The 15139-nt window shown below is 50.3% G+C and overlaps 2 protein-coding genes across 3 annotated transcripts in view; one reads left to right on the top strand and one right to left on the bottom strand.

The window, feature by feature from the left end:
* Positions 1-5826, bottom strand: part of EIF4E3 (eukaryotic translation initiation factor 4E family member 3) — a 62566-nt gene extending 56740 nt beyond the window's left edge. Inside the window, exon 1 of one of the 2 annotated variants that reach the window (XM_004581625.2) lies at positions 5707-5826. The gene's annotated coding sequence lies outside the window, so the exon portion shown is untranslated. Of the gene's footprint in view, positions 1-5274; positions 5403-5706 lie in introns of those variants that run through there. The other variant, XM_058678861.1, reaches the window with a different exon arrangement.
* GPR27 (G protein-coupled receptor 27) lies at positions 4994-6270 on the top strand. Its single transcript, XM_004581624.2, has one exon. The coding sequence runs from the start codon at positions 5113-5115 to the stop codon at positions 6238-6240; it is 1128 nt and encodes a 375-aa protein (XP_004581681.1). The 5' UTR covers positions 4994-5112; the 3' UTR covers positions 6241-6270.
* The last annotated feature ends 8869 nt before the right edge of the window (positions 6271-15139 follow it).

The raw sequence follows: 15139 nt of genomic DNA, 5'->3' as shown, positions 1-15139 counted from the left end.
GTGGTGTTTGCTGAAGCACACACTTCAAAAATTTTAAGGCAACCCCTGTTCACTTTTATATCTTCCTTTTGTGTCTCATCTAGGAAACCAGTGCGTACTCTACAGATATTAACATTCTTGTGTTTTCGTGTTTGTGTGTGTGTGTGTGTGTGTAGTCTCAGCTTTTGCTTTAAGGTCTGTCATTCACTTTGAGTAATTTTATTATTCATGCATAAAGGAGAGGTCCAACTCCCTTCTTCCACAAACGGAGAAAAGCAAGTGTTACAAAGAATCATGAAATTAGTTTGTTCATACGAAATTTGACAAAATGCCAGGTGTACATACTACAAGTGACAGATTATTCAGTCAACAAATACAGGCAGGAAATGATCATGCTTCTTCCTCCGTTTTTCCCTTGACCTCCTGACAGCAGAGCAGAAAGCAGGTGCAGAGGAACCTCAAGGCAGGCTTCAGCCTTCCCAAACACCTCAAGTTTGGACCCACAGAAAGCCCAGACAATTGACTGTATCACCCGAAGAATAAGGAAGGACTGGATTTTCATGCTCGTCTAGAGTAGAGAGGCACTTCCTGCAGGGGAAGGGAGAAGAGGCTCTTCTCAAAGGGGCACATGCCAAGAGACACATGCACACCTGGTCTCACACACACGGTGGAAAAGAACAGGAGTGGGTGCCTCGAACACCAGAAGCACCTTCTGGCCACATCTCACAAGTGCAGTCTGATAAACCAGGATAGCTGGTAAGGACAGGAACCACATAGCGACTAGGGACCAAGCATCAGATGGGACAGCCCATCCCCTACCCATCCTCACTGTCCCGAATGAACATTGACTGTACAATGGGTGTGTGTAGATGTTTGCCTGGAATCACAACAGATCCAAAAACAGCCCACAGGAAGCAATGACAACACCCAAGGAGGATGAAGGTTGCATCTTTTTTCCCTACCAACAAAGCCAGAGTGGCAAGTTAGTGGCGGAAGCTGGGTTTCTGGGATGCCAGCGTGTTTCCTGCATTCTTGATTCCAGGCTCACATTCAGACTTGCCAGGCATTATTTTGTGCTATGTGCAAAGCATCTGGCCTAGCCAAGCTGGGATGGGGAATATAAAATCAATCAAGGCATAGATAGCCAAGGCATTTACAGTGCAGTCAGAGCAACTCTGAATCATCAGTGTTGCTATTTATTCCACATCAACTGTGCGCACACCTTGCTGAAGTCTTTCTCACAACAAGTATCTGAAATTCAGAGGTTCAGAAATAGGTAAGGAATGTGTTCAAGGACGCCTAGCCAGTATCCATGGGACATGGTTAGGATGCAGGGTCTACCTAACTCCAAAGCTTATTTTAAGTGTTGAAGTCACAAGTTCCTCCCTGGAACACACCAAGCTGCGTGTTGCCCTTTGATAACAACACATCCATGGGACTTGCACTTTGACCCATTTTTCCCCCTTAAGATTTGGGATGAAATCAAATCAAAACAATCTTCTATAACCTTGTGTTCAGTGGACCCACTGTAGATGCACAGCCAGAATTTCAGGGCTGGACAGCAGGCATTGGTCAAATGCTCCAATGATCAGAGAACCCATGGCCTTGGCCACACCTGTGAACCAACTCCTCAGAACAGTCAGGATATCCAATACCTTTCACACTGTCTGCGCACGCATCCAAGTAACGTAAAGTGAGTCTATAGGAAAAAAAAAAAAACTCAACTTCTCTAGCCACGTGCGAAAGGAAGAATGTGGTTATAAACAAAACGGAAAATTTTCTTCCAGGGGAAAATCTTAATGACAGCAGGCACTCAACTTGGCGCCTAGGAAAGTTTTTAAAATTCTTGCCTGAAGCATCTTAGAAACAATAAAAGGGAACTAAGTTGACTCTGGCCAATGAAATGCTAATGGTTTTTCCTTAAGCATTAATCTCCCAAACAAATGTGGAGAATGAAGAAGCAGACACATAAATGCTTCATGAAAAGCATGATTTATAAATCTTTCTCCTGCTGCTGCTGCTCTGTGAACCCGGGCAAATGACTATGCCAAATCGCAAATCCCAAAGAGAAGTATACCGAGTCATAGAAAACACAGAGACATTTAAAGTACAAGAGACTAACACCTCCTTCTCTGTGATCCTTTATGAAGCATAAATCTCTCCCACCTGGGAGTACAAAACCATTTCACCTCCACTTTCACATCTGTAAGTTCAGCCTCAGAGCCCAGACATCACTTCGTCCAAGAGCCAATTTTGTCAATGGAGATTCCAAGGGTCTCACTGAAGGTCTTATTCTCATCAGAACAACCAATATTAAGACTTGAACGGCTAGGTGGGAAAGGTAGCAGCCTGGGAGGGGAGGACCCAGAACCTCCTTCCCTTTGAGCCCTTTCAGAGCCACTGTGTTAGTTACATGTCAGCATTGCAGTGACACAGTTTCAAAACTCTTTCTCTCATTTAGGAGGGTTCTGGAAACTCCAGGGCTGTCTTTGCAGTTGGGTTGGAGTCGCAGTGGCTGTGGTGTTGGGGGTGGGCTCTCTGCTCTCACACTTCCCTGAGGTCAAAGCCTGAAGCAATGAACCCCTCCACTGCCAAGCGCAGCCTAGGATGGTAGGAACCACACGTGGCCATCCCAACAATGCTCTTGAGTAACACTTGCCAAGGAGGGGGCTGCTGGGGGGGGGGGGCCGCTGTGCTGTGCACACAGCAGGTGCTCTATCAACACTTTCATTAGCCAGAGTTTATGTCTGGGGAATTATGAGCAGCAGTCCCTCTTGGGGACCGAGGTTCACCACAGTAGAGCTATATAGATACGTGCCTGGCTTTCGATCAAGAAACCACGTTCCACTCTCTCTTGCTTGCTCAGAAAGCTAAGATGCAGCTCTGCAGGGGGAGAGAGGGGATCCTACTTGGAGAGCAGAAACACTAATGGGCTCTCTTCTTGTTCTTGCTGCCTGGAATGCAGAAGCCATAGCTGGTGCATCTGCAACCTCTGGTGATCATGAGAGAAGGGCAAAAGACTTTCAGCGTCTCAGTCCTTGAGCAAATAAATCAATGCCAGCCATGCCAGTAACCACGGATCTCTAGACTTCTTGCTTCATAAGGAAACGCAATTGGTGCATGTGCAGTTCCTCACTGCAACCTTCTCTGAAATCTATTTATCCCCGCTGCAGTGCACATGTGTAGATCAGCCTGGCCCGTCTTTTGCTCCCTGGGCACTTAGGGGTCCTAAGCCAGATGTTCATTTGTCGTCACTTAGACGTCTGTGACAATGGCCACACTGTCCTTCAAAACCTCACTACTTATGTGTGGTGTGCAGTCCAGCAACATGAGCGTCACCCAAGAGCACCTTAGAAACGCAGAGGCTCAAGTCCATCCACCCCAGACCCACTACATTGGACCTGACATTCTGTGGCTTCTGTCACAACGTCTGAGGCTCCGGTCTAGACTTCAGACCTTGCTCTTGTCAATCTCTCTTAAACACCACCACTCCAACTGTCTTCCGGAAGCACGGCTCCAACCCTAGCATCCTCCCCCTTAAGAATCTCCAGGGGCTCTTGAGTGCCCTCGGTGATCCTGCCTTGTCCTGGAAGCACCCATCCAGGCCCCTGCCATGCCTGGAACACACAGGCTATAAAGAGGAGTCCCTAGGAAGCAAGGCAGTCCTTGATCCTGGCTCCCCCAAGCCCTTGTATTCCTGTCGGGCACACGGGAGCATAGATAAACCAGACCTGGCCCTTTGCCTTTCAAGAGTGAAGGGGTGAGCCAGAATGGAATTTTTTTTTTTAAAACAAACTTAAGCGAATCACCAATGACAGCTGCCAAGAAGGAAAGGCACAGGGCATAAGGATACATAAGAGGCTATGTGACAGGCTAGCGCTGAAGACGGCAAGTCTGGGATGAAGGAGAGATTTTGGTGCGTGGGAGGGTAACATCAGGGACCCAGAAAATACACACCTCCAGGAGGAAGGGGGCATAGAGTTCACGTTCCAAGTCCCTTTTGAGAAAATGCTGAAGGGTCCTCTCTCACCTCCCCTCCACCCCCTACCCCCACACAGGTCTCCACTGGGTCACCGAGGTGCAGGTGGCGCGCAGAGCACTGCCCTGGAACACAAGTCCAAGCTGAATGTAATCTCGGCCCCACCACTTCCCGGGCTGCCCGTCAATTCCCTTGATCCCCATGCCCAGGGCTTCCTAGAGTGCAGAGCGCAGAGAGAGCAGAACCAACTTTGTAGATGCTGTGGAGGGGAGGGGCGACGCTGGCTGGCTAGGTTTCCCCGCACGCCGCCACCCTCAGCTGTGCCCTCCCCACCCCCCACCTCCCCCAGGAGTAGAGCGCTTTTGTGATCAGAGTGATTATGACCATAGCTAATTACTATCAGCTTTATCAGCTTTGGGCAGAAGGCTCAGCCCACACAGCGCAGTCCCCTCCCAAGAGGCCTCCCGACCCGGCCAGCCCAGGCGACCTCCCCCGCGCACTGCCACCGTGACCCCAGCGCGGGCGCAGGACGTCGCCGCCGCCGCAGCCGCCGGACCCCCGGTTACCTGGGGCCAAACGCAACCGGTCGCCGCCACCTGCGTCCTGGGCCCTGCCTCCCTCCCAGCCGCCTCCGGCCCCGCAGCAGCCGCGGCGGCGCCCCCAGCCCAGCCGGGCCCGGGCGACGCGGGAAGCCTCGGCGGGGCTGGCGGCGGCGGCCACGCTGCGCGCTCCGGCGGAGGGGAGGGGGCTCCGCGGCGGCGGCGGCGGCGGCGGCGGGCCCGGCGGGGGGCAGAGCCAAGAGGCGCGGCGGCGACGGCGGTAGCGGCGTTGGAGGAGGAGAAGGAGGATGCGGGGTGCTGCGGGCGGCGGCGCGGCCCTGTCCGCAGTCAAGTCCGCGATGCCTGGGGCTCAGGGAGTGGCCGTCGCCTCCTGTGCGCACCATTGCTGATATGGCGGCGGCGGCGCGGTTGGGGCTGCGGGAGCCGGGGAGGAGCTGGCCGGGAGCCGGGTGAGCCCCGCCGGCCCGGGAGCTCGCTCAGGGCCCGCGCGGCGGTGGCGGCGGTAGCGGCGCCGGAGCGCGGGCCGGGCGGCCAGAGAGAGCGGCGAGGCCGGGGTTTGCCCCCAGGGCGGAGCGCACGCCGGGAAAGGCCGCGATGGCGAACGCGAGCGAACCGAGCGGCGGCGGCGGCGAGGCGGCCGCGCTGGGCCTCAAGCTGGCCACGCTCAGCCTGCTGCTGTGCGTGAGCCTGGCGGGCAACGTGCTGTTCGCGCTGCTCATCGTGCGGGAGCGCAGCCTGCACCGCGCCCCGTACTACCTGCTGCTCGACCTGTGCCTGGCCGACGGGCTGCGCGCGCTCGCCTGCCTCCCGGCAGTCATGCTGGCTGCGCGCCGGGCCGCGGCCGCCGCGGGGGCGCCGCCGGGCGCGCTGGGCTGCAAGCTGCTCGCCTTCCTGGCCGCGCTCTTCTGCTTCCACGCCGCCTTCCTGCTGCTCGGCGTGGGCGTCACCCGCTACCTGGCCATAGCGCACCACCGCTTCTACGCGGAGCGCCTGGCCGGCTGGCCGTGCGCCGCCATGCTGGTGTGCGCCGCCTGGGCTCTGGCACTGGCCGCGGCCTTCCCGCCTGTGCTGGACGGTGGCGGCGGCGACGACGAGGACGCGCCGTGCGCCCTGGAGCAGCGGCCCGACGGCGCCCCCGGCGCGCTCGGCTTCCTCCTGCTGCTGGCCGTGGTGGTGGGCGCCACACACCTCGTCTACCTCCGCCTGCTCTTCTTCATCCACGATCGCCGCAAGATGAGGCCGGCGCGCCTCGTACCCGCCGTCAGCCACGACTGGACCTTCCACGGGCCCGGTGCCACCGGCCAGGCGGCCGCCAACTGGACAGCGGGCTTTGGCCGTGGACCTACGCCACCCGCGCTCGTGGGCATCCGGGCGGCGGGGCCTGGCCGCGGTGCGCGCCGCCTGCTCGTGCTGGAGGAGTTCAAGACGGAGAAGAGGCTGTGCAGGATGTTCTACGCCGTCACTCTGCTCTTCCTGCTGCTCTGGGGCCCCTACGTCGTGGCCAGCTACCTGCGGGTCCTGGTGCGGCCCGGCGCAGTGCCCCAGGCCTACCTGACGGCCTCAGTGTGGCTCACCTTCGCGCAGGCCGGCATCAACCCCGTCGTGTGCTTCCTGTTCAACAGGGAGCTCAGGGACTGCTTCCGTGCCCAGTTCCCCTGCTGCCAGAGCCCCCAGGCGGCGCAGGCCACCCTCCCTTGCGACTTGAAAGGCATTGGGCTGTGAGGGCTGCGCGGAACCCGCGCGCACCTGCACGTCCGCAGCTCCGCCATCTTCGGCCTGGACAACGCTTCTGTCCCCGTTTTCGGTTTCAAAGCTGCCTTCAAGAGGATTCTCAAAGTGAACAAACACCTGGATTGTACAGACCTGTGGTCTTTTTGGGGGTGGGTGGGTTGAGAATGGCGGGGAGGCGGGGTTGGGGGTTAAGAGGGAAGGTTCCATGTGCCAGGCTCGCCCCAGCTCTGGTCGATTCCTGCGAAGGACGCTTTTCCGTTTTCTGGGCCGCAGGAGGCTCCGCCTTCTTGTCCTGGTTCTTGGCATCTTCTATTCCACGTGTGGTTACTTTTCTCCTTTCTTTGAAGTGCAGCCTATACTCATTTGATTCTTGGACCATTTCTTAAATGACCATGGCCAGTTTCCTGCGGAAGCTGTCTGCATGGTGACCTCCAAGTGATACTTTTTTTTTTTAATAGAAGAAGAGGAGCCTGGGGAGGGATTGGCTGTACAAGTCCCATTTCTTGGGAATCTTCTTGGGAAGGAAGCAGGTGGTGGTGGTGGAGGGTGGGGTGGGAAGTTTACTGACCTGCCTTTGGTGGGTGTGGCCTGTGCGGCAGGGCCGCGGGGGGGGGGCCCTTTTGGGTTCTGGCCAAGTGCTGGACACCTGTGGTTTATGTTGCTATGGCTTTGGATGAGCAGACAAGGGAGTTAGTGGGAAAGGCCGTATGTTTTTTTAACGCAGGGAGTAAGTGACAAGGGCCATTTTTGGTTCTTTCCTTTCTACTGCTGAAAACCCACTGGGCAACTGCTCTCTCTGTATTATATCCATCTGGAATGGCAGCATTTCTGTACCATTGTGGCTTCTAAAAGAGTAAAAAGTGTCTTGGTTAGTGGTGGTGTGGGGGTAAATATAACATTGCATGTGGCTGTGTGTTCCTGGTGGTTGGGTCTTGGATGGGGGAGGGCTCTGGGAACAGAGTACCAAATCGAAAGTTTAAATAAGGTTTTTTTTGTTTTTGTTTTTTGGGGGGGAGGGGAGGGTTGGGCAATAAACAGTTAAAGTATTTTAGGGCGATGGCTCATGGTTTGAGAAGCCTGGTTGTATCCTGTCTTCTGAAATGAATTTGAAAATTGTTCCGTTGTTCGTGGTATATCGATGAATGGCCTTGGCGGGTACCCCAGTTCTGGGAGACCAAGCGTTCCCTTAAAGTGTTTTTGCTAGGTTAAGCTGTGCTGTTTGTTCTCCTGGTGGTTGTTTTAAATGAATACTGAGAACTGTAGTTTTGACTGATGTTTCTTTGCTAGACTGAAAGACTCAATTTGGCAAGTACCATACAGTATTTTTTGCTTCTACTGCTACATTTTTATTGATGTACCTTCCGTTTTAAGGATTTATATCTGTATTTCTCTTTGCATTATACAAATATACCAGGATTTTCACTCTGGAGTGGCTGTTGTGCTGTTGTGTGAGGCTGGGTAGGGTGCCTTTGATGCTGGTACTACGCAGGGTTCTCAGGGTTCACGGTCTGCGTGTTAGCATTTTGAGACATTTGGAGGTTTCTTAATGTAAACGCAAACATCACCCTGGAGGGGAAAAAATACAACTTGGAAAGTTTGATATAGAAATAGGAAACATTGAGAAAAGGAAGCATTTTATAAATATCTAAAGTGGTACAATAAATATAGTGAACTTTGTTGGCAATAATAGGAGGCATCTTCAAAAAGTTATTGGAAATGTGTATGATAGAAAAACTATACACAGATCTAAAAAGTTTGCACCAAAAATAAACTTACTTTTGAATTCTATTTTTCCCCCATGAACTTTTTTTTTAAAGATTTATTTTATTTTTATTGGAAAGTCAGATTTATAGAGGAGGAGGAGAGACAGAGAGGAAGAGCTTCCATCCATTAATTTACTCCCCAAGTGGCCTCAACGACCGGGGCTGCACTGATTCAAAGCCAGGAACCCAGAGCCTCTTCCTCCAGGTCTCCCACGTGGGTGCAGGGTCCCAAGGCTTTGGGCCATCCTCCACTGCTCCTCCAGGGCATAAGCAGGGAGCTGGATAGGAAGAGGGGTCGCTGGGATTAGAACTGACACCCATATGGGATCCCGGTGCATGCAAGGCGAGAACTTTAGGCACTGGCCACCGCGCTAGGCCTCCCCATGAACCTTTTCAAGTACTCTCATGAATTAGTAAGTGTTGAGTACAAGAGAAATGGCTAATGAGATATGGTCAGTTTATTCCTAGTGAACAAGCTGCACTGTTCAGGTCTGACAAGTTAATCTGTCTTTCTTGAAGACCATTCTACAGTTGGAGACTGTGAGCAAAAATTTCCCTGTTTCTCCCCACATTTTAAGTCCAGGTAGGATGTAATTACTCAAGGGTCCCTCACCAGAAAGCTCAGCCAGTCTTAAGAAAAACCCAGGCAGTAAACCTGTGCTCATCTAACCCCACCCCCATAAGCGAACCATGTTCCAAAAGTAGCAGTTACCAAGTCCCTGGGATATTCCCAACCTTTGGCACCTGGCATGGTACAGGAGCAACCCACCTCTGCAGACTCCCGAGCTGCCCCAGCCTTGGCAGCATCTTGACTGTGTCAGAGACAACCTGTTGGCCCCACGTAGTCTTGAACTCATGTCACATTCCGCCCCCCGCCCCCTGACAACCCTCTCCACAGGTGAATCCATAAGCCAGAGATTTGCCAGTTTTTACATTCCTAAGAATTAGTCTGGAGTGCTTGCATGGATGAGAGAGATTATTATTAGGATGTGCTGAGATGGGAGCCAGATGAAAGTTTTTTCTTCATTTTTTTTTTTTAAGATTTATTTATGTGAAAAGCAGAGTAAGAGGGGGCCTGAGCAGTGGCACAGTAGGTTAAGCCTCCACTGGTCGTGTCAGCAATCTTCTGTGGGCACTGATTTGAGTCCTGGCTATTCCACTTCTGAACTAGTTCCCTGCTAATCGACTGGAAAAGCAGATGGTGGTCTAGTCGTTCGCCTCCCATACCCACATGGAGTACCAAGAAGCAGTTCCTGGTTCCTGGCCTTGGATCTGCCTAACTTCCATTGTTGTGGCCATCTGGGGAATAAACCAGAAGATGGAAGAGCTCTCTCTCTCTCTGGAACTTTGCCTTTCAAATAAAAATAAATAAAATTTTTTAAAGGGTGTGGGGGGAATTTTCCCTCCACAATGGCCTTGGTTGGGCCAGGATAAAAGCCAGGAGCCTGGAGCTCCATTGCGGTCTCCTACATGGGTGCGGGAAGAAACCCAAGCACTTGGGCCCTACACTGCTGCTTTCCCAGGGACATAAACGGGGCTGGATCAGAAGTGGAGCAGCCAGGACTTGAACTGACGCCCACATGGGATGCTGCCATTGAAAGGTGGTAGTTTAACTTACTGCACCACCATGCTCGCCCCAGAATAAAGCATTTTTTTTTTTTTAGCAAGTTTTTCCCATTGCTTGGAAACATCCAAACTGGTGTGCAGGTGACCACTGGTGATCCCAGTGGATGCAATGCATGGAATTTAGCCAATAGGCTACTGTGCTGGGCTTCAGACATTATCACGGTTTTCTGTTTTGTTGTTGTTTTATTTCTGATTGGGTAAGAGACGGCAAAATGTCCAGTAGCATTTAGGCGACAGTAACAAGAAATAGCCAACTGCATGGGAAAAGGAAAAACCCCAGCTGTAAGAAGTATGGAGATGTGCAACATCCCTGAAGCCAATTTCGTGGCATAGTGGGTAAAGCTGCCATCTTACAGCACCAGCATGTCACATGGGCACCGGTTCATGTCCTCGCAGCTCCACTTTAGATCCAGCTCCCTTCTGATGCACCTGGGAAAGCAGCAGAGGATGGCCTAAGTCCTTGGGGTGCTGTATCCACATGCAGGACCTAGATGGACCAGCCCTGAGCGTTGTGGCCATTTAGGGGGTGAATCAGCAGTCTCTCTTTCTCTCTGTCTCTTTTTTTTTTTTAAAAAAATTTGTTTTAAGTTCCTGGAATCTCATCAGCTTTTTGAACCAGTGTGTGGTTAGCATGTACTTTGGTTGTTAATTAGAGTGATTAAAAATTCATTAACAGAAGGTTAGTTGTGTTCAGAATACTTCGGTCATCGTATCAAGAAGGGGACAGTTTATGTGGCAAAGGCCATCATTGTGTTTACTGGGGAAGTTTACTCAGCGTGTGTTCCCCTGAGTGAGATAAATGAGCTGTCACCCTGCTTGAAGCAATAGAAAGCAAACTGATTATACATCAGTCTTCATCTGCATGTCCTGGCATGGGATATTATTGGTTTAAAATGAGCCTTTTTAGGTCTTGTGATACCTTGTGGCAGTCAGCTTTGCAGAAAGACTACATTTGTTTAAATTGATACCTTGCATAGTTAGCCTTTCCAAATAATCCAACTATTTCAATCAAAATGAGGGAGCACATGTTAATAACATTATCACAATTCTTTTTGCTACTCAGCTGTAACAAATCTTGGAGGGTGGCCCTCTTCCTTTTCTCTTTCCCTCTGTTTTCTTCCTCCCTTTCTCCCTCTCCCTCCCTCTCACCTTCTCTTCTCCACCTCTCCCCCGCACTTGTTTCATTTTTTTACAAAGAAATAAAGTACACGACGATGCTGTCTGCCGAGTCCTTGGTCTCATCTTCAGCTCCCTACAATCCCAGATACCCTGTCCCTTTAAAAGATAGCGGAATGCCGAAAGACAGGGCTGAGGGTTTGGTTTTGCAGGTGAATCATCACATGGTAATGCCAGATCAGCCCTGAATTCTCATGGCCTAACGACTAGGTAAAAAAGAAACTTCTTTCTTAGTCTGCCACCAAGGCCTGCTTTGGCCCGGACGTCCTCCTCCACTTTGTCCTCCGCGCTGCATGTATGCTCTCGGCTCCTGCTGGATCTCACCTCAGCTGTCTTCTCAGGCCTTAATCTCAAGTCACTGCAAGTTGCTGGCGTGTCCTGAACAGACCACCCTACACCACCCCCTCATGCCCGTGCATGCATCGTTCCCGATGCCCCAAGTCCTTGCCACCCCCCATGCAACTGCACTTAACATTTTTTTCCTGCAGAGGATCCAAAAGACTTTTCTTCCTTCACCTGGTAGACAGGTCACTTTAGGTAGATGGCAAGACTCCTGAGCCATCCCCACCAATCCACATCCTAGTCCCGTATCAGAGCCTTTTGAACTGCACCCTGGCTATTTCCAGCTTTCCAGGTGGTTTTATTTGTTTGTTGTTTTGTTTGTTTTAAGAAAATATGATCTTAGGTCCAGCACAGTAGCCTATTGGCTAAATTCCTCGCCTTGCATCCACTGGGATCCCTTATGGGAACCAGTTCATAGCCCTGCTGCTCTACTTCCCATCCAGCTCCCTGTTTGTGGCCTGGGAAAGCAGGCAAGGACAGTCCAAAGCCTTGGGACCCTGCACCCATGTGGGAGACCTGGAGGAAGTTGCTGGCTCCTTGCTTCTGGTTGACTTAGCTCCGGCTGTTACGGCTACTCAGGGAGTGAACCAGTGGATAGAAGATCTCTCTCTCTCTCCTTCTCTTTCCTTCTGGCTGTAAATCTGCCTTTCCAGTTAAAATCAATAAATCTAAAAAAAATATGTTATCTGAGTCCAGGAAGTTCTTCATGATTTTTCTGTAATTTGAATAAACCTTGTGGGGCATTCCTCTGCCCATAAAGAGATACTTCTGTGTTCTTGGGTGGAACCTGTGACACTGGAAACCATAGCAGTTAACTGGTAGCGCAGAAGGAAGAAAGAAGCTCAACCCAGTACAGGTGGCTCAAGATAGGTTTAAAGCACCATTATGCCCTGTAACTTTATTCAGCCTCTTACCCAAAGAGGCAGCCCTCTTGTAGCTATTCTTCATAGCCCAGAACTGTGTTCAAACTTAAAAAAAAAAAAAAGAAAAAACCAAAAAAAACTAGACTTCATTTATTTCTCCCAATTGTCTGGTTATTTTGCCCTGCACCTATTAGACTAACCTGGCTCCAGAAAAATGATGAAACAGATTGGACATGATTTCTTAGAGGGAAGTAAATCCAGCAGATTAAAAATGATCTAGTATGTGTTTCATTGCACCTTTTTCATATCATAGATTTTAAGTTTTTTGAATGTAAATCCAATGCCTGGAATCTGTATGGCCAGCTGAAGGAAACCTTCAGCTAGGAGTGCAGAAGGAGGCGGTTCCCTGCAGTGCGGAAGACCACGGGAAATCAGGAAGGCATGTTTTTCTTGCTGAAGACTTAGCCAGCTCATTGGGGAAACTTGGCAAGGGGGCCCCAAAACCAAAAAGAACGTGGCAGCAGCTGCCAGAGAGGGCTCTAGATAAAGCGCCTGGGCCTGGTACTGAGACCAGACACCACCACGGGGTCTCTGGCAAAGGGCCCTGGGCAAGAGCATCTCTGCTTACCCAACCAAAGGAAGAAGCGAAAACCAGAACACTGGAACCAAACCTAGTCCGGGTCCAACCTTCCCCTCCTCCCAGTTCTCACTCCTGCAGGAGTCTTCCCACTCTGTCTGATAATCCATTTTAAAAAGACATGTCTCCAAGCAAAAATAAAACCGCATAATTCCCTGCTCGGAGATTGCTGTTCCAATACTATCCCGACGTTCAAGTGCCGGTAAGGAATGTGGGCATTTTAAGGCAGAAAGTATGTTACATAGAAATAACTTGCTGATGGGAGACCCAGCAAAGACGCTGCCAGGAATAAAGTCACAACCACCCAAGCACTCAGGTAGGCCATCCCCCGCCTGGACACAGCCCCCGAGAAACCTGGGGGTGCCAGGCTGGGGGAGGCCCAGATGGCACATTTGCAACACAGAGGGACGGTTTGTGCTTCATTATAAGGGGGACACAAGCAGGAAGAATGGGGTATGGGTGCCTAACCAACCAATATCCTGATTTCAGACATTTGAGATAAACAGCTTGAAATGGAGACCTCCAAGGCTGAAGCGTTCAGTTCCCCTGGGGTTACACAGAGCAATCAAAAAAAAAGTCTGACATTGCCAAGTCAAGGCACAAATGCAATACGCGTACTTCTTAATGACGTGTAGGAGACAGAAGGATCAGAGCTGTTACTACTCCCAGGCTTCTAGGAGAAAGAATTCAGTCATTTTTAAATGAGGTCTTGAAGTGGCCAGCCCACTCTGGGTGGAGAACGCACTCACTGTTGAATTTTAACATTGTCTCAGTATATTCCTATCAGCGGAGTTATGCCAGCCTGCATGGCTTTCAAGGATAAAACAAAAACAAAAACAAAACCCTTGTTTTCTGCCAGGAAATGATATCTAAGAAACAGACACTACTTCCTGTTTGGGGTGTTTTTTTTTTTGGAGGGGGAAGGGGTTTGGAACTTGCATTGGAACCTGGAAGAACCCCCCTCCGCCACGAAATGGTCTAATTTCCTTGAAGATATAGACTTGCAGTAATGGAAGAGCTTGGAAAACTTCAGCTTCATGTCAACCTAGTGTGTGTTGCTTTTAAAATGTTCTGGGAACTATGACATTCAAACTGCACAAGGAGATGAAGCTTTTCCTTGTCTTTTCGCACGGAATGCACTCCTGTTTCCTTATTATCTCCCTCCTTGTCCCTGAATATACCGGCCCACATGCCTGACCGTGGACTGGGTGGAAAGAACCTGTCAGGAATAGCCAGAGTGTAACTGCACAGTGTGGAATTCCGATAATCCCCAGGCACCATCAGCCTCATTTGCATATCTGTCTCAGGGAATTATGGGATACCCCAAGCTATTTCTAGAATTTGATTTGCATAATGGCTCTCATCCTTTAGGAATAGGGTGACAAAAGGTTTTTTTTTTTTTAATCTGCAAGTTACCTTATAAGTTTTATAGATATGAGGATTAAATATAACCTGTCTGTTGAAATGAACACAATTACACATAGACAAGATGAGAATTTTGCTAAGAGTGTCTTAGCACCTTACTTTTGCTAGTTCAAAAACCAGCTTTGTGGCCTGAGAGTTTGTCATTTAAAGTTAATGTTGATCTTTTTTTTGTTTTTTTTTTAAGAACACCTCTAGACAAGCTCAAAATACAATTAAGCACTGAAAGCAAATTCATAGTCGCAATGGGCCACAGCGTCTGTCTCCAAAGTTCTATTTTTTTTTTTAAAGCTTATTTTTATTTATTTGAAACACAGAGAGTCAGGGGACAGAATCCTCCATCCAGCAGTTCTCTCACCAAACACCTACAACAGTTGGGGCTGGACCAGGCTAAAGCCCAGGAACCAGAAAATTAATTTAGGTCTCCTATGTGGGTGCATGGGCCCCAGGCTGTCTCCCAGCATGCGTATTAGCAAGGGATGGGAAGCGGAGGCAGGACTCAATCCCAGGTATTCCAATATGGGATGTGGGTATTCTAATGGGCATTCACCCACTACACCCCAAGGCCTGCTTTGGTCCCACAGCACTTGCCTCTCCAAAATTCCTTCATCTGTGAGTAGGTAGCATTTTTCAGAGTAAGGGACATTGGATACAAGGCCACATATTCACACGTTTCTTCTGTTTGGAATACACATCTCTTTGTGAGCAACATATGGAATTGAGATGAATCATTTCTGATTCTGGAGATTCTTCCTTCATTAGGGTCTCCTTAAACTATTCTCTTGGGTCTGTAATGGCAAGAAAACTTCTATTTGTCATTTGGACACTGGCAGTTCTCAAACCCCCATCCCTTGGTTCCCTGGACCTAAGTTCTTGCGTGCAGCTAATTTCCCGCAGTCAAGTCCTCTTTTCACGATTAGTTTCCCGTGAGCCAAAATGCCAGCCGCGATGAGGTATTAGGAGGGCATTTACTCCAGCAGGGTAGGGAATGGAAGAAGGGAAAACAGGAAGGGAAACGCATCCTGCCGAGATGGCAGGATGAGGGCTGCCAGGGCAGGGGA

This window comes from Ochotona princeps, chromosome 21, assembly GCF_030435755.1.
Source record: "Ochotona princeps isolate mOchPri1 chromosome 21, mOchPri1.hap1, whole genome shotgun sequence".
Taxonomy (NCBI): Eukaryota; Metazoa; Chordata; class Mammalia; order Lagomorpha; family Ochotonidae; genus Ochotona; species Ochotona princeps.
The sequence above is the reverse complement of the archived record's forward strand: the minus strand, read 5'-3'. Positions and strand labels throughout refer to the sequence as shown.

What these genes read in the sequence shown, in the direction of transcription:
- GPR27 (XM_004581624.2), top strand. Translation starts at nt 5,113, where the DNA reads ATGGCGAACGCGAGCGAACCGAGCGGCGGCGGCGGCGAGGCGGCCGCG.